We start from the raw sequence: 24378 nt of genomic DNA, 5'->3' as shown, positions 1-24378 counted from the left end.
CGCGCCCATGACTGCATCACCCTCCGGGCACCTCCACCCCCGTGGCCCTACCCGGCAACAACACCGAGTAAATCTCACTCTGCCCCCCACTCCTCCCCCTCTATCTCCCTGTCCTCCCCCTCCCCCCCTCACCTCCACCTTCCCCTCCTCTCCCTACCCTCCATCTCCCCGTCCACTTAATCTCCCCTCCCTCACCTCAAACTTCCCCTCCCACCCGCTCGTCCTTCAACTCACCCTCCCACACCTCCACTTTCCCTCCCCCTCCTCCTCCATCTCCCCCTCCCCTCCCCCTGCCCCTCCGGTCCTCGACGAACCTATCCGGCCCCTCCCGTTCCGTCCGCACCTCCCTCCCCTCGTTCTCCCTCACCCCTCCCTGTCCCTCCCACCCCTCCCGTCCGCACCTCCCCGTTCCTCCGCCCACCTCGCCCTCCCTTCCGTCCATTTCCCTCTCCCTTCACCTCGACCGCCTTCTAAGGCCTCCATCCACCCCCCCCCGGGCGGGCTGTGGTCCGGTGTTGGCGGGGAGCCGGTGTCCGGTGTCGGGGCCGGACCCAGCCCTGACCTGCGGCCTGTCGTACTCTTGCTTGCCGGTCACAGCGCTGCCCGTGTCCGCTGTGTGAGTGTGTCCGGAGCTGACGGGGCAGCTGCTGAATGTGTGTGTTTAGACCAGGCTGATGCGGGGCCGCGTCACTAACTGTGTGTGTGTTTTACAGCGGGGAAGAGCGGCTACGGTCCCACACCCCAGAGTAAGTTCCCTCAGACCCCAGCTCCGCCCCTGTCCACAGTGTTACACATCCTTACTGTGTCTGTCTGTCTGCGCGCGCCCGTGTGTCCATGCGCGCGGTCCGTCTGTCCCTGCGCGCGCCCGTGTGTCCATGCGTGAGCCCGTACGTCCCTCGCGCGCGCCCGCGTGTCCCGTAAACTAGGCAATAATATAAAGGAGGATAGTAAAAGCTTTTTTAGGTATGTAAAGAGGAAAATAATAGTCAAGGCAAATGTGGTCCCTTGAAGTCGGAAAGCATGGGAATTTATTATGGGGAACAAGGAAATGGCAGACGAGTTGAACCGGTACTTTGGATCTGTCTTCACTAAGGAAGATACAAAGAATCTCCCAGATGTTCTAGTGGCCAGAGATCCTAGGGTGACGGAAGAACTGAAGGAAATCCACATTAGGCAGGAAATGGTGTTGGGTAGACTGATGGGACTGAAGGCTGATAAATCCCTAGGGCCCGATGGTCTGCATCCCAGGGTACTTAAGGAGGTGGCACTAGAAATTGTGGACGCATTGGTGATCATTTTCCAATGTTCTATAGATTCAGGATCAATTCCTGTGGATTGGAGGGTAGCTAATGTTGTCCCACTTTTTAAGAAAGGAGGGAGAGAGAAAACGGGAAATTATCGACTGATGATACAAAGCTGGGTGGTAGTGTGAACTGTGAGGAAGATGCTATGAGTTTGTAGGGTGACTTGGACAGGTTGTGTGAGTGGGCGGATGCATGGCAGATGCAGTTTAATGTGGATAAGTGTGAGGTTATCCACTTTGGTGGTAAGAATAGGAAAGGAGAGTATTATCTGAATGGTGTCAAGTTAGGAACAGGGGACGTACAACGAGATCTGGGTGTCCTAGTGCATCAGTCACTGAAAGGAAGCATGCAGGTACAGCAGGCAGTGAAGAAAGCCAATGGAATGTTGGCCTTCATAACAAGAGAAGTTGAGTATAGGAGCAAAGAGGTCCTTCTGCAGTTGTACAGGGCCCTGGTGAGACCGCACCTGGAGTACTGTGTGCAGTTTTGGTCTCCAAATTTGAGGAAGGATATTCTTGCTATTGAGGGTGTGCAGCGTAGGTTTAATTCCCGGAATGGCGGGACTATCATATGTTGAAAGACCGGAGCGACTAGGCTTGTATACACTGGAATTTAGAAGGATGAGAGGGGATCTTATCGAAACGTATAAGATTATTCAGGGGTCAGACACGTTAGAGGCAGGAAACATGTTCCCAATGTTGGTGGAGTCCAGAACAAGGGGCCACGGTTTAAGAATAAGGGGTAGGCAATTTAGAACAGAGATGAGGAAAAACTTTTTCAGTCAGAGAGTGGTGAAGGTTTGGAATTCTCTGCCTCAGAAGGCAGTGGAGGCCAATTCTCTGAATGCATTCAAGAGAGAGCTAGATAGAGCTCTTAAGGATAGCGGAGTCAGGGGGTATGGGGAGAAGGCAGGAACGGGGTACTGATTGAGAATGATCAGCCATGATCACATTGAATGGCGGTGCTGGCTCGAAGGGCCGAATGGCCTCCTCCTGCACCTATTGTCTATTGTATCCCTGCGTATCTGTGCACGTTTCTGCGCTGTGACCGTCTGTGCGCGTCCCCATTACCGCCCCCGGGGCCCGTGCCCGCGCGAGTCCCCGTACCTCTGTGCGCGTGCCCGTGCTCGCGTGTGCGCGCATGTGGCCGTGTGCGCGCGACCGTCCGTCCGCGCCTCGCTGCAGCCACGCCGTTGCCAGTAGACGTGTAACGCCGCTCCTTCCCTCCGCAGCCTCGGAGCTCCGGGAAAACTCATCAACCTCCTCTGTTCAAGCCTGAGGTAGGAACCGGGCCGGCGCCCCCACACAACCCGCACCCCACACCCCACACCCCACACCCCACACCCCACACAACCCGCACCCCACACACCCCACACCCCACACCCCACACAACCCGCACCCCACACAACCCGCCCCACACAACCCGCCCCACACAACCCGCACCCCACACCCCACACAACCCGCCCCACACAACCCGCCCCACACAACCCGCACCCCACACACCCCACACCCCACACCCGGGGCGGGCGGGGGGTTAATTCCACTGTGCGGGGGATTATTCTTATGGACGGGGGGGGCAGTGAGTTTAATTCCCGTTGGGGGGGGTTATCACCGGTGGGGGGAGGGGGGGTTATTCCCGGCGGGGGGGGGGGGTGGTGAATGTAATTCCACGTTGCGAGGGTGGAGATACATCCCGTGGGGGAGGGGCTGCGGTTTGTGTGTTGGGGGGGTTGTTTCGGTGTGTGTGCGGGGGGGGGGGTGTTTATTGTTGATAATTGAGGGGGTGGGTGTTTCCGGGGGGGTAGTTATTCCCGGGGGGGGTGGGTTTATTGTTGATAATTGAGGGGGTGGGTGTTTCCGGGGGGGCAGTTATTCCCGGGGTGGGGGTGGGTTTATTGCTGATAATTGAGGGGGTGGGGGCGACACAGACACGGCAGTGGCATTAAAGAGGCTTTTGGATGGACGCGTGGAGATGCGGGGAGCGGAGGGGGGGGGGGGGGTGACGAGCGGGCAGATAGTTGGGTCTTGGCGGCACGGTCGGCACAGACAGTGTGGGCCGAAGGGCCTGTTGTTGTGCTGGGCTGTCCTGTGGTGCTGGGGGAGTGGGTGTTTATTCCCGGTGGGGGGGCGGGGGTCGGTATTACTGCTACACGGGTGGGCTGGCGTCGCTCTGTGACCAACTCTCTCTCTCCCCCAGGGCCGCCGTGTCCCGCCGCCGGTCCAGGAGCGTCGGTGGAGAGTGGGACAAGTTTGCGGGGTTTCTGCTTTGGGGGGGGGGGGGGGGGCGGGGACTGTAATCGTGGGGTGATGGGTGAGCAATGAGCGCATCCACAGCTGGTTTGGTGATTTGGACTTTGCGCTTGTCTCTCTGGGTCGCTGCTCATTTACTGACTGCACTGGGGGGGGGGGGGAGGGGCTGCTGCTTCCCATAATGTTCCTGCAATGACGGGGTTCAGTGGGGAACAGTCCCGATCAACATCTGGTGGCAATCACAGCTGGAGCGTTGCAGCGCTGGTTGACCCGAGGCCCGGAGCCGGTCGGGGGGCGGAGTGGGAGGGAGGGGTTCCTGGCGTTGAGGCGACATATCCACCCGTGGACTGTTGGGGGGGGGGGGGTGATCAGGGAATGTGATTCATTGCTGGGGGGGGGGGGGTGATCAGGGAATGTGATTCTTTGCTGGGGGGGTTGCTGCTTCACTGTAGCGACATAAATGTTCAATAAAGTCCAGTGTGTTCTCCAGCTGCCTGTCAGTGGCTGCTTGTGGTGGTGATGGGGGGGGTTCACGGGCATTGAGATGGGGTCACGGGCATTGTGGGAGTGGGGGGTCACGGGCAAGTGGTGGGAGGGGGTGGGGAAGGTGCCGGGACATCCGTGACCGGGGAGAGCGCGGAAGGTGGTGCAGCGGTAGAGTTGCTGCCTCGCAGCGCCGGAGACCCGGGCTCGATCCTGATCCTGGCTGTTGTCTGTACGGAGTTTGTACGTTCTCCCCGTGACCTTCGTGGGTTTTCTCCGGGATCGCCACATGTTTGCAGGTTAATTGGCTTCGTAAAATGGTAAGTTGTCGCTAGTGTGTGTAGGATAGTGTTAGTGTGCCGGGATCGCTGGGCGGGGCGGACTCGGTGGGCCGAAGGGCCTGTTTCCGCGCTGTATCTCTAAACTTCTGAACCCGGAGCGCTGGAGAACGGAGCGGGAGACTGTAACGTGTCTGGGAGACAGTGATCGACTTCAGGAAGCGATGCGGTCCACACACCCCGGTGTACATTGACAGCGCCGGAGTTTGTAAACTTCAAGTACTGAGCAGTAAACATCACCAGCAACTTGTCCTGGACCAGCGCGTCCAATCCCCCTTCTCCCCTCTCCCATCGGTCAAGAGGGACAGAAGTGTGAAAACGCGCCCCTCCACATTCAGGCACAGTTTCATCCCAGCTGTTATCAGGCAACTGAACCATCCTATCACCAATTAGCCGCCATAACCTCCCATCCTCCTCATCGGAGACCCTCGGACCATCTTTAATCGCACTTTATCCTGCATTTAACATGATACATGTCCCCTGTATCTGTACACTGTGGACGGCTTGATTGTAATCATGGACAGTGTTTCCGCTCACTGGACAGCGCGGCACAACAGATCTTTTCACTGTACCTCAGTACAGGTGATAACAATAAACTAAATTAATCTACACTAAGTGCCGGTGACGTCTTCTGCGAACTCGGCAACGGCGGACTGGTTTAACGGCGCCGCCGCTTCTCTGCTCCCCTCATCAGTTGCCCGCCTCTGACACTGGGGCAGGTTCTCTCAGCTTCACCCACCCCTCCCTTCCTCAGACTGAACCCACCCGGAACCTCGCCGGTCCATTCCCTCCACAGACGCTGCCTGACCCGCGGAGTTCCTCCAGCACTCTCTGTGATTCGCTCACATTCCCAGCGGTCTCCCGGCTCCTGGTTCCCTCGCCGCGGCCGATGAGGGCGAATGAGCACCGTGTGTGTCAGGGTCAGGGACAGGACCGTCTAGTCGAGCTGCGCTGTAGCTTCATGGAGTACCCCGAGATCTCCCCGCTCCCCAATACTCCCCGGGACCCCTGCATTCACCGCGTGTGGCCGCCCCTTACTGCTCCTCACACTGCACCAACTCGCACTGACCGGGACTCACTCCCCCCGCCCCTGCCCTGCCCAAGTCACCAGCTGACCCACATCACCCTGTACATTCCCCACCCCCACAACGCCGGTCGGTCTGTCGTTTCCCCGGGGGTGGGGGGGAGGGTCAGAGATGAACCGGAGACACAGGACCCCCGTGGAATCTCCCCAGAAACTAACCTCCCCATCCTCCAGTGGTGAGGGGGATGTGAGTGGTGAGGGGGGTGGGGGGATCTGAGTGGGGAGGGGGGGGGTGGATGTGAGTGGTGAGGGGGGGTGGGGGGAGAGGTGGGAGTGAGTTGTGAGGGGGCGGGGTAATGGGCGATTTGAGGTGGTGATAGGAACACAACGTGCAACAGCGCAGTCTCGCATCCCACAATCCATCCGCACGCCGCAGTTCACTCGGACCGCTGTATCCCGCAGTGTCTCCCTGTGTTCACCCCTCACTCCCCCGGCTGCACACCCTGCAACCCGCCCTTCCCCTCTTGCCAGAAGGAACTGTCTCCACACGTTGCCATCAACTCCCGCTGCCGTTCAGGCGCAGCGCCGCCCGCCAGTGCTTCAGTCATTGGCGGTTCACAGGAAACTCTGCACCACAGCGGCATCGCTCTCCTCTCCACCATCAGTTAAAGGAAGTCACGTCTCCTCTGATTCTGCGGGCCCACAGCCGCCTGGTCTGCGGGTGGCGACGAATACCGTGCAGCCGCCGCCAAGCGGGATGCTACTCGTCGACCGGTGACCGGCCGCGGGAATGTACCGCTGTCGGGAAATCTGCCGGAATCGCGATAGGCCGGGAGCGCCCGGCGACCCCGCTGTCCGACGCAGAATGCCGCGACCAATCGATGGGAAACGGAACCTCCAGCCGACGCCGTCGCCCCGCCCCGCCCCGATACAGGCCGCAGATTCGGCGTCGGGAGTCGACTGTGGAGATGAATCCAGCGGGTCTGGACGGGCTGGAGTTCCAGAGTCCAGTCCGAAGGCGGCACATCCATCCCGCCGATTGTAACATTGCGTTTACAGCGCGGGGCGTCGGCGGGGAGCTCGGCGGGCACAGCACGGTGTTCAATGACAACCCAAGAGTCGGCGGCGACCCGATCAGGTCAACTGGCGACCAGCCGCGTTCACGCACCAGTTGTGTTCGATACATCACCGGATTCACACAACAGTTTGATTCACTGGGAACCTAAATTGATACGGGGTCTGAAAGAATCTCCATTATTAAAACACTTGATCGGATTATGGAATAAGGTAAATTTTGAGGATGAAACAAAAAAATCTTTATTAGGAAAGACAACTTTGATTCAGAATAGATTGATACCTTTTACAATGGATAACCAGCTTCTATATATGTGGCATCAAAAAGGGATTACATATATAGGTGATTGCTTTGAAAAAGGTATATTGATGTCATTTGAACAATTGAAAAATAAATATCATATATCAAATAATTCCCTTTTCTGTTACTTTCAATTAAGAGCTTATTTAAAAGATAAATTGGGTCAAACAATGTTATTGCCGAAATCTAAGGAAATTGAAAACCTAATTCAAAAAGGGTAAATACATTTTTTTACTTCTATTATATATAATCTAATTCAAAAAAAGGCCCCTAAACAAGGAATTCATATATCAAGGCGAAAATGGGAAACGGATTTGAATATTAATATTGATGGAACAAATTGGTCAAAACTATGCCTTGACAGTATGAAAAATACAATAAATGTTCGGTTTAGACTAGTACAATATAACTTTCTGCATCAATTATATATCACACCACAAAAATTAAAGAGAATAAACTCAAGTTTATCTGACCAATGTTTTCGGTGCAATCAAGAAATTGGTACTTTTTTTCATTCTACTTGGTCCTGTTCAAAAATACAACCTTTTTGGACAAATTTAAGAAGTTTTTTAGAACAGATTATCGGAATACAACTTCCATACAACCCAAGATTGTTGTTATTGGGTGATGTTGAAGGAATAAGACCACAACTTAAAATGAATAAATATCAGAAAGAATTTATAAAAATTGCATTAGCAGTAGCCAAAAAAACTATCGCAGTTACTTGGAAATCTGATTCCTATTTAAGTGTGGACCTTTGGAATAATGAAATTTCTAACTGTATCCCACTTGAAAAAATTACTTATAATTTAAGGAACAAATATGATACTTTTTAAAATATCTGGCATCCTTATCTACAAAAGAGGGGCCTATATATATAGAAGAATTGTTCATATTTACAATGGTTCTTTTGTGAGAGATGTATATACATATACAGTTTATTCTGTTTGGAATTCCATGGGGCGTGTGCAGGACCACCAACAACCAGGCAGTCTTTAATCTTTTTTTCTTTTCTTTCTTTTTCTTATTTGGGGTTAGTATAAGGGGGTGGGGGTAAGGGTGGGGGGGTTGTTTTCCACAAAGTTCTGTAAAAAAATAAAAATAATATAATTTTTTTTTAAAAATAATAAAATTAAAAAAACCAGTTTGATTCACTATGAAATTTATTGCACGACCAAATAAGGCACGTACACTCACATGTCCCCGAATAACCCAGTACACGCTCGCAAACCCCGAGTACACGGCACAGCACGCCGCAGGATGGTTCTGTTCTCCATCACCCGGCACCGTCCGCCACACGGCCCAAGGCTGGGTCTCTCTCCGCAAAAGGCCGCCAACTCCATCCTTTATGGCATTTCCCATCAGACCAGACCGCGCCACTGCCCCTCCCCGAGCCCATCATAAGCCCCCCTTGTCTGCAACGTTTCTGCGCTACTAGCGGCAGCGGCACGGGTGGTCGACCCAACTATTGCTGCTGTGTTTGGTTCACCAACGCTACACGTTCCCATAGAATGGCCTGAGAAAGGCGACGTTCCCAGGCAACGCGAGTCTCCTGCCACGGACAGGTGCAGACAGAGTCTCCCACTGTCTGGAGAACTGTGTTTCAATGTTGTTTTCAGGGGCTGTGGAACGCTGGTAATTCCATTTTACATTCCAGCTGAGATTCTCTGTTTAACCCTCGCACGACTGAACCTCTGCCGGGAAATCTGACGAAGTCACGGTAAATCGGGGCAGCCCGGCGACCCCGCTCTCCAACGCGGACTGTCGCGACAGTCGATGGGTAACGGAACGTCGAGGCTACGCCGCCGCGGAGCGGAGATACAGCTTCGCACATTCGGCCTCGGAGGTCGGCAATGGGGATAAACCACCCGGTCTGCAAATGGCCGGAGATCCAGAGACTCGGGCGCAGGCGGCAGATTCGACCCGCCGATTGCAACATTGCATTTGGGGCCCAGGGTGTGGGCGCGGAGCTGGGCGGGTACAGCGCGGTGTTCAGAGACACCCGAGGAGTCGGCGGTTTGCGGATCGGGTTGCAACTCGTCAACTGGAGCCCGGCCGCGTACGTATCCCGCTGCCGGGCATCCGCTGGAATAACGTTCGTCCGGGAGCGCACGGCGATCCCGCTGTCCGACGTAGGTCGCCGCGACGCGTCGTAGGATCCTGGAACGGATAGCCTTGGCTGCCGCGGAGCCGAGATACGGACCCACATATCCCACATCGGAAGTTGGCTTTGGGTCGGATCCGTCAGGTGTGGTCGGGCCAGAGTTGCCGAGCGCGACCGCAGGCGGCAGATTCCACCCGCCGATTGTAACCGTGCGTTATCTGCCCGAGGCGGCTGCAGCGCGGTGATCGGAGACACCTGGAGAGTCGGCACCGCCTCGAGCGGCCGCGACCCGTCAACCGGCGACCTGTCCGGTAACTGCACCTTTCCGTGGACACTGCCGAAATCGCGGTGAACTGGGGGAGCCCGGGACCGCGCTGTCCGACGCGGGCTGTCGCAACGAATAGATGGGTCCGGTAACATTCAGCCTGGGCCGCCGCGGAGCCGAGATACCGGCCCGCAGATTCAGCATCGCAAGTCGTCTATGGGAACGGATCTGTCTGGTGTGTCCCGGCCCGCGCTCCAGAGCCCCGGCCGCAAACGGCAGACCCGACCCGCCGAATACAACATTGCGTTTTCAGCCCGGGGCGTCGGCGGGTAGATCGGCGGGTGGAGCACAGGTTTCAGAGGCACATGAAGAGTCGGCAGCGCCCCGAACGGGCCTCGACTCATCATCTGGTGACCGGCCGCGTGAGTGTAACACTGGCGGGAATCTGCCGATGTCGCGGTAAGCCGGGAATTCACGGCGACCCCGCCGTCCGACGCGGGCCAACGCGACGCGAACCGGAACGGCCTTCCCAGAGCCATCGCGGATCCGAGATACGGACCCGCAAAGTCCGCATGTGGAGTCGGCCATGGGGACGGACTCACCGGGAGTGCGAGTTCCGAAGCTCCAGAGACACGTCCGCAGGCGGCAGATTCCACCCGCCGATTGCCACGTTGCGTTTTGGGCGCGGGGTTCGTCGGCGAGGAGCTCCGGCGGGAACAGCGCGGGGTCCGGAAACACCCGAAGAGTCGACGGTTCCGCGATCGGGTCGCGACTGGTCAACTGGTGACCGGCCGCGTGAGTACCGCTGCCGGGAAATCTGCCGCAATCGCGGTAAATCGGGGGAGCCCGGCGACCCAGCTGTCCGGCGCGGATGGCCGTGACGTGTCGATGTCCACCGGATCGTCCAGCCTGCGCCGTCGCGGAGCCGAGATACAGACCCGCAGATTCGGTTGAGGAGTCGCGCTGCAGCCGCCGAGCTCCCCGCCGACGCCCCGCGCGGGTCGAATCTGCTCTGGATCTCCAGCCCGGCCACACCGAGTGGAACTGTACTCAGAGACCACTTCCGAGGCGGAATCTGCGGGCCTGTGTCTCGGGACCGCGGCGGCTTATGCTCGCCATTCCGGTACACATCGACTCATCGCGGCATTCCGCGTCGGATAGCGGGGTCGCCGAGCGCCTCCAGTCAGCCGCGATATCGGCAGGTTCCCGGCACCGGTACACTCACACAGCCGGTTACCAGTTAACGATTCGCGGCCCGGTCGGGGCGGAGCCGGCTCTTCGGGTGTCTCCGAACATGCAGCGCCCACAGAGTTCCCCGCCGACGACTCGTGTCGAAAACGCAATGTTGCAGTCGGCGGGTCGAATCTGCCGCCAGCATCCAGGGCTCTGGAACTCCGGCCCGGGTGGATCCATCCCCGTAGCCGACTTTCAACGCCGAATTTGCGGGCCTCGATCTCGGCTTTCGCGATTCCGTCAGATTCCCGGAAGATTTGACCCTCCGATTGCAACATTGGGTTTTCAGCACGGGGTCGTCGGCGGGGAGCTCGGCGGCAGCAGCGCGGGGTTCGGGGACACGCGAAGTGGCGGCGGCGCTCTGATCGGGCCGCGAATCGTCAACTGGTGACCAACCGCGTGTATGTACCGCTGCCGGGAATCTCCTGAAATCGTGGTCGGCTGTGAGGAGCCCCGGACCCCGCTGCCCTACGCGCACTGCCGCGCCGACGCGATGGGAACCGGAATGTCCAGTCTACGCCGCAACGGAGATGAGATACAGGCCCGCAAATTCAGCCTCAGAAGTCTTCTATGGGGATGGATCTACACGGTCTGGCCGGGCCGGAGATCCAGAGCCCTGGCTTCTGCCGGCAGATTCGACCCGCCGATTGCAACACAGCGTTTTCGGCGCGGGACGACGGCGAAGATGGAATTTAATACACAGAAATGTGAGGTGTTGCATTTTGAAAAGTCTTACATGGGCAGGACCTACACGGTGAATGGTGGGGCTCTGGGGAGTGTTGCAGGCAGACGGATCTTGGAGCGCAGGTGCATGGTTCCTTGAAGGTGGAGTCGCAGCTAGATAGGGTGGTCAAAAAGCCTGGTGGCACATTGGCCTTCATCAGTCAGAGTATTGAGTACAGAAGTTAGGAAGTTATTTTGCAGTTGTATATGACTTTGGCGACGCAGCATTTAGAGTAATTTGTTCAGTTCTGGGCACCATGTTATAGGAACGCTGTTGTCAAGCTGGAAAGGGTACAGAGAACATTTACTAGGATATTGCCAGGACTAGAGGGTCTGAGCTACAGGGAGAGTTCGAGTTGGCTGGAACTTTATTCGTTGGAGCGCAGGAGGATGAGGGATGATCGTACAGAGGTGTATAAAATCACGAGATGAATAGATCGGGTTGGTGCACAGTCCCTTGTCTAGAGTAGGTGAATCTCGGGCAACAGGACATTGGTTGAAGGTGAAGGGGACAATATCATAGGAATCTGAGGGTACATTTTTCACATGAAGGGTGTTGGGTGTTTGGAGCAAGCTGCCAGAGGAGGTAGTTGAGTCTCGGACTATCCAATGTTTAAGCAATAGTTAGACAGTGGCATAGATATGACAGGTTTAGAGGGATATGGGTCAAACGCGGGAAGGTGGGACTAGTGTAGCTGGGGCATGTTGGCCGGCTTGAGCAAGTTGGGCCGAATGGCCTGTTTCCACGCTGCATCAATCTATGACTCTATGATTCCGCTATTCTGGAAAGGGCTGATGTGCTTAGAGAATAGTCCGTCTTTAGGTTTATTTTATAAGAGGCTGCTGAGAGCCCACAGCGAAAATGCCTTCAATGTTTTGATTAATTGAATGATACAACATGGTTCAACAACACTTTCGGCCCACCGAGTCCACCGCGACAATCGATCATTCATTCATAATAGATCTATGTTATCGCACTTTCGCGGTCACTCCATGCGCACTCGGGGGGATTTATAGAACCCAATCAGTCGACAAACCCTCACGTCTTTGGGTCACGTCAAGTGCTAGGAGCCGAAGTTCCCGGAGGAAACCTACGCGGTCATAGGGACAAGCCACACAGACAGCACCTGAGATCAGAATCAGACCCGGGTATCTGACGCGGAGAGGCGTCCAGTCTACCAGCCACGTCACAGTTTTATTTGATAGAATTGACGTGTCCCCAGTATAAGAGAAACGCCACCGCAATAGCGAGGCCGCAGACAATGATGGCCCAGTTTGATACTGCCGTCAGAGAGTCTGTCCTCACCTTGTCCATCATGGTCTGGTTTGGCTCAGCCACCAAGCATGACATCCGGAGGCTGCGGCGCATCGTTCGATCAACCGAAAATGTTGTTGGCCTCCCCCCATCTACGAACTGTACTCTGCAAGCGCCAGGAAGTGAGCGGGTAAGATCATCTCTGACCACTTTCACCCTGACCACAAACACTTTGAAGCATTTCCCTCTGGAAGGCGACTCCGGACTGTCAAAGCCGCTACGGTCAGACATAGCTCTACTTAACAACCAAAAGTCTGTAGCTTACTTTTGCTCTGGTATTTTATTTTATTATTCACATGTTTAAATGTTAATGTTTTATTTTTAATTGTCTATTGTATATCGTGTTGTTATCCTTGCGAGCAAAGCACCGAGGCAAATTCCTTGTATGTGTACATACTTGGCTAACAAAAATTATTCTATTCTATTCAATGTTGTGGCTTTCGGCTGCTCTAACATGAGATCCAGCCCGCATTAGTTGGAGGATCTCTCGCCATGCAGCGGAGCAGGAGATAAAGAGCACCTTACTTGGATATTGGTTGTAATATTATGTGAAGTGCATCTCGCATCCACGAATCACTCATTTCCCTACTCTCCCCACCCCCCCATGGCCCACTGCACCCCTCCCCCCTCCTTTCCCCCTTTACATTCCACCTCTGTACCTCTCTCCTAATCTGACAGCCTGGTCCAGTTTCCACCTCTAGCCTTTGTCATTAATAGGCTCTATCTCGTCACCACTGGTTTCCAACTTTCTTCAATCAGTTTGAAGAAGGTAACCGACCAGAAACGCCGTCTGTCTATTTCCTTCACAGACGCTGCCTGACCCGTTGTTTCCTTCATTGGGCACGGAGATGGGGGGGGAGTGGTTTCCTCGCGCCTGAGTTGGGGGACAAGTGAGATTGCGCATCTTGCCACTGGTTGTTGCACCCGATGGAGGGCGTTTTTAACCCCGGGTAGCTGCTCTGGATTAAGGAGGTAAGCGCATTTTAAAACATTTTTCTTGGTATTTATCTGTTAGCCGATTTAGAACAGTCAAAGATATTTTCATAATTATTCGTCTTACGACGACTTAAACTTTATTTTTATACTTTCAACAATGAGAAGCATGTTGAATTGGTCTTTCGCAGCAGCAGTCCCATAAGGTCGTCACAATGGATCCACTATCACCCCCTTTGTCACCATCCGCTTTGATTTGTGGAATCTCATTTGCAAGGTGTTCAGTTTTCCTTCCTATGTTCCAACAGTTTGCAACATTAAAGTGCATAGTTCAATCACAATTGGGCCACATTAGATTATCAATGTTCCTCGGGGCATTCTATTTCAATTATTTCTGTTCACTTCGGAAACATTCTCGAAGTTAAATGGGATATCAGTTTGCGAAGTCATTTAATATACTCGGCTACTTTAGCGACAAGAACCACAGGTAATTTGATTACATTTTTCAATTCTTCTCTGAATTTTCTCTGAGACACAGCATAAATAAAGGTGTTCGTGCAAGAACTCAAAAACTTCAGCATGTATCCCGAGAGTTCCGCAATGGTGAACGGCTCGTTGTAATTTGCTTCCAAAAATTGTGTGTCAGTGAATTGTACGCATATGAAACAAATTAAATTAACCATCCACAAGAGGATGAAACTGCCGGATATGGCCAGCAGCAAGACTATGGATTTCCTACGATTCTCCGTCTCCGGGTCTGTGTTTTTCGCAGTGCTGCTGTTTCCTCGTAGACCGCTCCTCACTCGATTAGCCAGTATAATGTGTCTGATGGTCAGGGAATTTAGAAGCAATATCAACACGTAGGGTGCAAATGGGGCCAATATCGTTTCCACCCACAGAAAAACTGTCCAAATGTGTGTTGTGTAGAAGCTTGATTTTACATAGCACGCCCACTCCACGTTACCAATAACCTCCCGAGGTTCATATATGAAATAGTATGGGATGTTTTCTACAACGCTGGAGCAAAGCACCACCACTATAGCCACAGTCGCATTCCTTTCAGTGCAATATCTTGGTCGTAAGGATTGGTGGCAAATAGCAACGTATCGATCGAAAGTGAAAGCCACAGTTAGCCAGACGGAGCAGTCAAGGGAAACGAAAAGTAAAGTGAGATTAACTTTACAAACCGAAGTGTAATTGAAGAACGAATATGGGAAATAACCATTAATTATCTGGTATAAGATCACATGAAATGTAAGAACCATTAAGTCAGCGACTGCCATCCCCAGCAGATAACGAGTGATGCATTTGGAGAGGCCGCAATTTCCACGGGACAGGATGACGATTGCGATCAAATTAGCTGCAAAAGACAAAACAATAATAAGCATAACATCCACCGCCCGGATAGATAACGTATCATTCAACATTTCGTTTTTGCAGTACATTGTAATTACGTGGGGTAAATTAAAATGACTGCGTGTTCCTTTTAAGACGTCTGTCAATCACGGCGGAATGTAGATCAGTTGGAAAAATGAACGGAGAAATGGCAGACGATGATCATCCCAGCCAAGTGTGATGTGTTGCATTTTGTAAGGTCAAATGCAAGAGCATAATTTAGAGTAAATTGAAGAACCCATAGGAGCATTGATTTACATAGTGTCCTTTGAATACCATGAAATGCAGTAGACAGAAGGTACAGGAATCCCCAATGGCCATTTCCCCCGAAAACATCCCCTGGATACTGTTGGGAGGAAATGTCCGGTCAGGGGAGAGCACCAGGTGCTGTCAGGTATGTGGCCGCGGGCTCTGAGGCACAGCGGGGATGATGAAAGCACGAGGGTGAAGGTGATCGCAAGTGAGAGGAGATTCTGTGGCAGCAAACGAGGTCAGGATACATCACAGCTTTGTTTGGGAAGAGCTCCATCCAGGACCGCAAGAAATTGCAGTGAATTGTAGACACAGCCCAACCCACCACACAAAGCAACTTCTATTGACACCATTTATACCTCACGCTACATCGGCAAGATCTGCAGCATAATCGAGGACGAGCCGTAACCTGGCCACTTCCTCTGCTCCCCTCTCCCATCAGGCAAAAGCTAGAGAAGTGTGAAAAAGCACACCACCAGATTCAGGGATAGTTTCTTCACAGCAGTTATCACGCAACTGATTCATTCTACCACAGAGAGCGGTGCTGAACTACTATCTACCTCTTTGATGAGTGCTTTGCTCGGTATTTCCCACGGGAACGGGCATGAGATCGGTGTTGAGAATACTAACATGCATGTGCAATTTGATAACAAGAAGGAGATACAGGGGTTCATAGGGTAAGAGCATTAAGGTAGATAAATCCCTGTTGCCTGATGGGACCAATGCCAGGTTATTGAAAGGGGCATGAAAGGAGATTGTAGGAGCCTTGTCGAATGTCTTCGTATCTTCCCGAGCCATAGGCGAGGTTCAAGGGACTGGAGAGTGGCCAATGTTGTTCCTTTGTTCAACGATGGGAAGTGTTGGAGAGGATTCTTCTGGATAGGATTTACTGTTCTTTGGAAAATAAGAAGTTAGTTAGCGGAAATCAACATAGCTTTGTTCGTTCCAGTTCAGATCTAGCTATCTTTATCGAGTGGTGTGCGGAAATTCTGAACGTGTGGCGGATAAGGGGCGGCAGTAGATGTTGTCTGCATCCCTTTCAGTAAGGCGGTTGATAAAATCCCCCATGGTAAGCGGATCCAGAAGATCCACCAGGCCACAGTGACTTGTTCATTTGGATCGAGAACCAGCTTACTCATAAAGGGCACAGGGTTTGGTTGTGGCTCTAGGTCTGAGACCAGCGGCGTACCACACATATTGTGGGATCTCTGTTATTTGTAATAAATTTATAAATGACTTGAACATCAATGTAGAAATATTAGTTAGTCACTAAGTAGAAGGCAACACGATTGGTGGAGCTGCCACCAGTGAAGAAGGCTGCCGAAGTACACAGTGGGATAAAGGTCAAGTACAGAAAGGCGTCTGGTACACGTGCCTTCATTTATTGGGGAACATCACCAGACGCATTGACAGTGTCCACGGTCAGAACAGTTTTCTCAGGGTGGAAATATCACGGACCAGAAGGCATCGCTTCAAGATGTGTGGCCCAACGTTTAAAGGGGATCTGCAGAGTGAGGGTTTGGCACAAAGACTGGTCGGTGCCTCCCCGACCCGCTGAGGTACTCAAGCACTTAGAGGGCAGCAATGCGTTAGGTTTGTGCAACGGCCGCAACTCTGGCTGGATCCCCACTCATCGCTACAATGTGCTGGCTCAGAATTCTGCACACAGATGATGGAACAGTGCATCATAGGACGCCCATTCCCCTTCATATCATATCATATCATCATATCATATCATATATATACAGCCGGAAACAGGCCTTTTCGGCCCTCCAAGTCCGTGCCGCCCAGCGATCCCCGCACATTAACACTATCCTACACCCACTAGGGACAATTTTTACATTTTTACCCAGCCAATTAACCTACATACCTGTACGTCCTTCTCAACTTCCATCTGTGTTCTCCAATACTTCCAATTTCCACCCTGAGAAAAGGGTTCTATCTAACCTACACATGGCTTTCGTAATTAAATATGTTCCTCCCACCCTCCGGAGGCAACATTCCAAGATTGTGTAGCTTCATAGCTAATTCACTGGTATCCAGGCAACATTCTGGCTAACGTCGTCTGCGTCACCTCTAAGTGCTCCACATCCTACCTATGACGTAGGGAACAGAACTGTGCACAATACCCCAAATGTGGGCTCATCTAATGCTTCCGCATCTGCCAATTTGTAAATCAATAATGAAGGCAAGCATATCGTACTCCTTCTCTGCCACCTTTTTCATTTGGCTTGCCACGTTTAGAGAGACATGGACTTGTTCTGCATGTAGGGGAGTACTGCACAGGAATACATCCTTCGGTCCTCGGTGTCTGCGCCAACCATGAAGCCAAGGTAAACCAATCTCTCCTGGTCGCATGTGATCCCTGTCCCTAGAATCACTGCGTATCCACGTGTCTAACCAAAATGCTCTTGAACCCTACTTTTATATCAGATCGTCCATCCCACGAGGCATTGCGTTCCAGGCACCCACCACCTACGGTGTAAAAAACAGAGGCCCGCACATCCACTTCAAACGTCGCCGCTCTCACGTTCAAGATACGCCCTCTAATTTTCAACATTTCCTGCTGGGAACAAGAAGATATATCCTATCTATTATATCTATCCTATATCCTGTCCATCCTATCTACGCCTCTCATAATGTTACACACGTCTATCAGGTCTCCCCTCAGCCCCCGACACTCCGGTGAAAACAACCCACGATTGTGAAACCTATCCTCATACCTAAACCTTTCTATTCCGTTCCCTTACACTGCGCCACAAAGTTGATCACATTCACGATCACGTGGTAGAGGCCAGCCTTCTCACCGTCATCGACTGTTGTGGCTTAGATCAAGCACTCGGTAACGCAGCAAGAAAACAGTTCCCCTCGCAGCGACTTCCAGATATCACAGCTAAATTAATTTGGCTCGAAGACAAAACCGGGCACAGCAATTTTTAATTTGGTGTTAGATCAGCCTGAGTTTCCTTTATCTTGACGTCGGTAAATAGCGTGAGGTGTGCCACGTTTGAACCGATTGCATTTCGTGCTGCGAATTATTAACAACATTATCCCTGGAACAGTCATGTAATCTGGTACGATCTTCCTCAAAAAATGGCACGTTTTCTATAAACAGAGAGTGGAGATTGCATGTTACACGCTGCCAATGGTGGAGGCATATACGAGAATGTCATTTGGATGGACACACCGATATGCAGGGATGAGGATCGTGTGTAGGCAAGGGAGATGAGTTTATTTTGGTATCCTATTCGGCGAGGACGTTGTGAGCTTCGGGTCGACTCCTTTGCTGTTCCGTTTTGTATGTTTCGCTCGACAAAAAGCATGTTTAACATAGCTGCTGCTTCCGTTTATCGGCTATAATTCAGTTCTGTCGTTTCCCCGATAATTCTGTGAGTTCAATATGATTTTAGGTGACAGAAGAAACAACAATTGTTTCATGTGGACGCTGGGATTTCTTTACTTTTCGCTTGCATTTCATGAAAACCAGCGGATGTATCTCTTTCTTCTGTTTTAATATTGGCTGAATTGGCTACGCAATCCAATTACAAGCACTTCGTTCAGGCACAAATATACAATATTTTTACTCAATGACAAAATAAAGTGTTAAAGAAATCAACATTAATCATTCAAATAGTTTATACTTCATCGCAGATTACACATCACAATCGAACAGAACTATCAGGAAACATGAATAAATTTTAAGTGCAAAAAATAAACTAATCGGCATATAAATAATAATACCAACGGCAGGAAAAGTTGCATTTTAAAGCTAACAAACTTTGATATCAACAAAAATGTCTTACCGGGTACGCCGATTATTCCAAGTATAGGATAGTAGACTTTTTCTACCTGTATTATTACCGGTTGTTCCATATTTAGCTCTTTGCAGTTTTGTGGATAGTTCTGTGGATACAGAAATATATATCCTTCAAAACAACATAAAATGAATCCCAAGAGGCGTATTACATACAGGCAGTTGAACAAACAGATTATATTTGTTGTTTGTTGTTGATGATTGGGTAACTTGTGCCTTCTGAACAAAATATTTCCATCGCATCATATTAGGATGGCGTAACCGTGTTGAAGGTGGCGACTTTTGTTTATCAATCAGATTCTGGTTATTTTATGGGTGGCAGGTGTTATGGGGCGGAGGCATGAGAATGGGGTTGAAACGGATAGATAGATCATCCATGATTGAATGGCGGAGTAGACTTGATTTGCCGATTGTCCTAATTCCGCTCCGAGAACTTATGATCTTCCTGTCATATGCAGCAGCGCGCGATACTATTCTTTGTTCAAATGAAACTCACATAGTAAACACAGAGTAATGATGAGTACTTCAATAAATACAACGACCAAAAATTCATGCAATAACGAAAAAAGCACGAACTCACTCGTTTGTTCATCTGACTTTTCTAATTCGAAAATATTTAATATTTTTCAAGTTTAAATTCCTTAAAGTCATTTATTAAGCTGACTAATTCTATCTGTGGGATATATACACATTTAGGTACATTTGGGTACATCGGGGGAAATGGATGACAGATAAAAGAAGGTCACATGACAGGTGACAGAACAAAAGAACGACGGAAATGTGCCGCCCTGTCACATTTACACACACACTCCAAACCCACTCTAAACCGTGTATCGCGGTGAAGCTTCATTTGCAGAAGCGAGAGAATATTCAGACAATGTGAATGCTCACAGTCTTTTTCCAAACGTTGAATTTGCATCAAAAAAAGTAGAGGGCGTAGGCATAAGGGGATTGGGGGTGTGGGGTGGGGGGGTTGAATAGGGACTGCAATTCTGGTACTCAGAGGGAAATCCGTACCTGGAATGAGCTGCTAAAGGAAGTTATAAATACGGGTTTTATGACTTTTAAAAAACATTTAGACAGATATATGAAGGGATGATATATGATATCTGAAATTACAATGGTCCAAATGTGGGCAAGTAGGACTAGTCAACATGCCAACTTGGTTGCAATGGGCTACGTGGGCCGAACGGCCTGTTTCCGGGCTGTACAGCTCCAAGACAATTAATATATGCACACATTTGTTTCCTCTAAAATCACGCGGATCATTTCTTATTCTATTGAATATCTTCTTTTTTTGTTTCTTCCTTCGCCATACGCACTTCCTGTTCTGCCATATTTACAGCTGCATAGCGAACCAGACATTTACCCAGATGTGTGCCTATTTTTACTTGGCTTCTGCCACACTTAGATAAATATTGATATCATATATTTCGAGCCTGTCATCCTTGATGGCCGGCAACATTTTGAAGAACTAAATCGATAAATAGAGACCAACGTTGTGACGTTCCGTCTTAAAATAAATATGATCGGTATCTGCCTCCACTGTCACCCCTGACAGCACTCTCCAGGTATACACCACACTCTGCATAAATGAAAAGAAACTTGCTCCACACATTTAAACTTTCCCATTCTCATCTTAAAAATATGCCCTCTAGTCGTTGACATTTCCACCCTCAGAGAAGGATTCTGACTGTCGAACCTATCTATGACACATAATCTCATGTACATCTACCAGGTCTCCCCTGAACCAGGGCGATATGTGCCACGAAGATCAAGCCGTCGTGTACCTTGAAAATATCTCTTTTTATTTGATATTCAGTATAACGTTTACATTTTAAAATTGACATTTTGCTTCCGGGTATGAACAATTACAAAATTAGATTTCATACAATGCCATAAGAATTTGAAAAATCTGCCAGCGACTCGACGGTGAAACCAACGCGTTAAAGTTACAGGTCGGTAATACTTCAGCAGAACGCAGTAAATGTCTATTCAAACAGTTTTACGATGTAGTAAAGTGTTGGGTAGCGGTGTGGGGGGGGGGGATAGTTGAGACACGGGCGTGAATGTCTATTTTAAGGCTGCAGTAATGGGGTGTTTTCAGTTCAACTTACAGGCTATTTGGGGGCTTTCCATTCAACGATCAATCCGTTCCCCAACAGATTAGAGGGGAGCACCCCCAGAATAAAGTGCAACGTGTTTACACCAATGTAGTAGATGTATAGAACGAGCTGCCACAGGAGTTAATTGAAGCAGGTTCTATTGCAACGTTTCTAATACACTTGAGCAGATACATGGATATGATAGATTCAGACTGACGGCTAAACAGAGGCAGTGGGGAGAACTCATGTAGACGGGGCATGTTGGTCGACGTGGGCGTTGGACCGAACGGTCTGTTTCCACGCTGTCTGATTACTATGATCACGCTCCATGGCTATCTGAAGGAGATTAAGTCACTGGCTGCTCAGAGTTGCTGATTTGCTGATGGTATCTCGTCTCCACCAACCAGTTACCTGAGTCCATGCGAAGAGGGAAAGACCTCGTCATGACAATTAGTTCTGAAGTTTACTTTTTGAAAGTCAGCAAAGAGTCCACAGCGGAAATTACTTCCAATTGTTTAGATTGATTGAATGGCGCCGCATTAAAACAGAGCCTTCTGCCCACTGTCGAACGGATCATCGGCCACCAGTTTATATTATTTCTTAGAGGTCTAAAGAAGGGTCTGGACCCGAAACACCACCTATTCCTTCTCTCCAGAGAGGCTGCCTGTCCCGCTGAGTTACTCCAACATTTTGTGTCTATCTTCGTTATATCAGTTCTCTGTGTTCTCCCACCTTCGCGTCCACTCCCGATGTACTTGATGACAATTTACAGAAGCCAGTCAACATACAAACCCACACATTCTTTGGGATGTGGGCGGAAACCGGAGCACCCGGTGTAAACCCTAGCGGTCATATGGAAACATGTACAATCTCCACACAGACAGTGGACATACACTAAGACAAACATCAACGAGTCCAAGGTTGTGGCGTCCAAACGCTCTGGCGTTAGTTCCTACCAGGTATTAGTCGGAGGGAATCCATGTCAACCATCTCAGTAGAAAATAAACAGAACAATTCCTAATAGATAATCTGAAATATCTTAAAAGGTGTAATTTGTGTTAAAACGCATGTTACACTTCTGATAAGGTTGACACCGCATTAGAAAGCATGTGTACATGACGATGCAAACAAATAATCTCACTGTGACTCGTCACATGTGACAATAAAGTATTCAATTGAATTCATTTCAACGAGACGTTGACCTGGCTTATATAGGCTGCAGTCGCGCTCTGTGGCGAAATACCGGGGAACATCTGTGCGCATCTCAGTGTATTCTTTATTTCCACACCTGAACGTTCATGACAGAAGCGCACAAGATACACCCCACTGCTGCGCAGACATGTATTCCACCTTCACTCACCCCTGCTCGCCCCCCACACAGTCACCCTGTTGTTACTACACCTCCTTTCTACTTTAATTTCCCACCCCGAGTCCCTCATTGCTCGACTATGCGCCCTCTTGCCCCACAACCCGTCCATCCATACCCTCACCACTCTCCGGCTTTACATATAACTCCTGTTCTTTCGCTATCTGACACCCTTTTGTCTCCTTTTCACCCCCACCCTTTGTCATTTACTCCACCCACTCAGCAATCAAACACCCCACCATCACCTGTATCCATCTATCATTGACAGGCATGTCCCAGGCCACTACATTTTTTTCCCAGCCACCCTTCTCCTTTATCCTCTGTACACTCATCTCCCATTCCCCAGCGGTCCACCTCCCTTTTCGCCCACTCTTTCCTCCCCGCACTTCCACCCTTATCCCTCCCTGCGGCTTTACATTTCACCTTCCCTCTTCCAATGATCTAACACACGTTTACCTCCTTATCACCTGTAACCTTTGTCACCTACTCCACCCATCCGCCAATATAACCCCTCTCACCTAGACCCATCTTTCACTTGCCAGGCAATGTCCGGTCCCCGCTTGTTTTCTCCGCTCAGTCTGAAAGGAACCGATTGTAAACGTCGTCTGCATTTTGCCTCGGCAGATGCTGCCTGGCCATGTATGTTCTTCAAGCACTCTGTTTGATGTACCAATTATTAGGGCGGGGAAAGGGGCTTCCGCGGACTAGGTTGGGTGTCAGTGCCACTTTGCGTTTTGTTATTATTGATACACCACCTAGGGAGACATTTGCAAAAGGGCCCCGGATACCTAATGGAATTGCGGAGGTAAGTATTTTTTAACTTGCTATTAACGCTTTAGTTTGTTTATGTTAGTAAATATTTTCATTAATGGAGTTTCTGAATTGCTCTATAATTGCTTAAACTTTACCCTTATATTTTCACAATCTCGGGGCATGTTGAAAGACAGCAGAACGTGCCTCAAGACCCGCCATCTTGGTCACCAGCGGCTTTGCCTTGGAAAAGGTGCATGGATCGAGCGTAACCATTATTTTATTTCTCTTTCATTTGACGTTATTTTCGTCGCATGATTTTTGAATGATTTCTGTTCACTTTGGATAAAGGCCAAAGTCTATTGGGATTTTAGTTTAGGGCGTCATTTAATGTGGCTGATTACTTTAGCAACAAGAACCATGGGGTATGTGATCACATTTTTCAGTTCCTCTCTAAATTTTCTCTGGGACAAAGCATAAATAAAAGTGTTGGTGCAAGAACTGAAAAACTTCAGCATATACCCCGATAACTCCGCAATGGTGAAGGGGTCATCGTAATTTGCCTCCAGAAATTGCGCGTCAGTGAACTGCACGGATATGAAACATATTAAATTAACCATCCACAGGAGGATGAAACTGCCTGATATGGCCAGAAGCAAGACTATGGATTTCCTTCGGTTCTCCGTCTCTAGGTCTGTGTTTTTCGCAGTACTTTTGTTTCCTCGTAGTCCGCTCCTCACTCGATTAGACAGTACAATGAGCCTGATCGTCAGGGAATTTAGTAGCAAGATCAACACGTAGGGTGCAAATGGGGCCAATATAGTTTCCACCCACAGAAAAACTGTCCAAATGTGTGTTGTGTAGAAGCTGGATTTTACATAGCACGCCCACTCCACGTTATCAATAACCTCCCGAGGTTCATATATGAAATAGTATGGGATGTTTTCTACAATACTCGAGCAAAGCACCACCATTATAACCACAGTCGCATTCCTTTCAGTGCAATATCTTGCTCGCAAGGATTGGTGGCAAATAGCAACGTATCGATCGAAGGTGAAAGCCACAGTTAACCAGACGGAGCAGTCAAGGGAAACGAAATGTAAGGTCAAAACAACTTTACAAACTGAAGTGTAATTGAAGATCGAATATGGGAAATAACCATTGATTATCTGGTATAAGACCGTGTGAAATATAAGAATCATTAAGTCAGCGACTGCCATCCCCAGCAGATAACGAGTGATGCATTTGGAGAGACCGCAATTTCCACGGGACAGGATGACGATTGCCACCAAATTAGCTGCAAAAGACAATCATAGATACATATAATTTCTGGCGTACAATCCAAATGCG

The 24378-nt window shown here is 50.2% G+C and overlaps 2 protein-coding genes and 2 long non-coding RNA genes across 4 annotated transcripts in view; 1 reads left to right on the top strand and 3 right to left on the bottom strand.

Moving 5' to 3' along the window:
- LOC144603241 (uncharacterized) overlaps positions 1-24378 on the bottom strand; it is a 478910-nt gene that overhangs the window by 113524 nt on the left and 341008 nt on the right. The gene's annotated exons all lie outside the window — the stretch shown is intronic.
- LOC144602792 (uncharacterized) lies at positions 563-3902 on the top strand. Its single transcript, XR_013548508.1, has 3 exons — positions 563-746; positions 2536-2583; positions 3501-3902. It is a non-coding gene; the product is annotated as an uncharacterized LOC144602792 (long non-coding RNA).
- On the bottom strand, positions 13793-14710 carry LOC144602569 (putative G-protein coupled receptor 139). Its single transcript, XM_078415698.1, has one exon. The coding sequence runs from the start codon at positions 14627-14629 to the stop codon at positions 13793-13795; it is 837 nt and encodes a 278-aa protein (XP_078271824.1). The 5' UTR covers positions 14630-14710.
- LOC144602995 (putative G-protein coupled receptor 139) lies at positions 23412-24248 on the bottom strand. Its single transcript, XM_078416118.1, has one exon. The coding sequence runs from the start codon at positions 24246-24248 to the stop codon at positions 23412-23414; it is 837 nt and encodes a 278-aa protein (XP_078272244.1).

The sequence above is a fragment of the Rhinoraja longicauda genome, chromosome 19, assembly GCF_053455715.1.
Source record: "Rhinoraja longicauda isolate Sanriku21f chromosome 19, sRhiLon1.1, whole genome shotgun sequence".
Lineage (NCBI taxonomy): Eukaryota > Metazoa > Chordata > Chondrichthyes > Rajiformes > Arhynchobatidae > Rhinoraja > Rhinoraja longicauda.
Note: the sequence above shows the minus strand (reverse complement) of the source record. Positions and strands in the feature narration are given on the sequence as shown.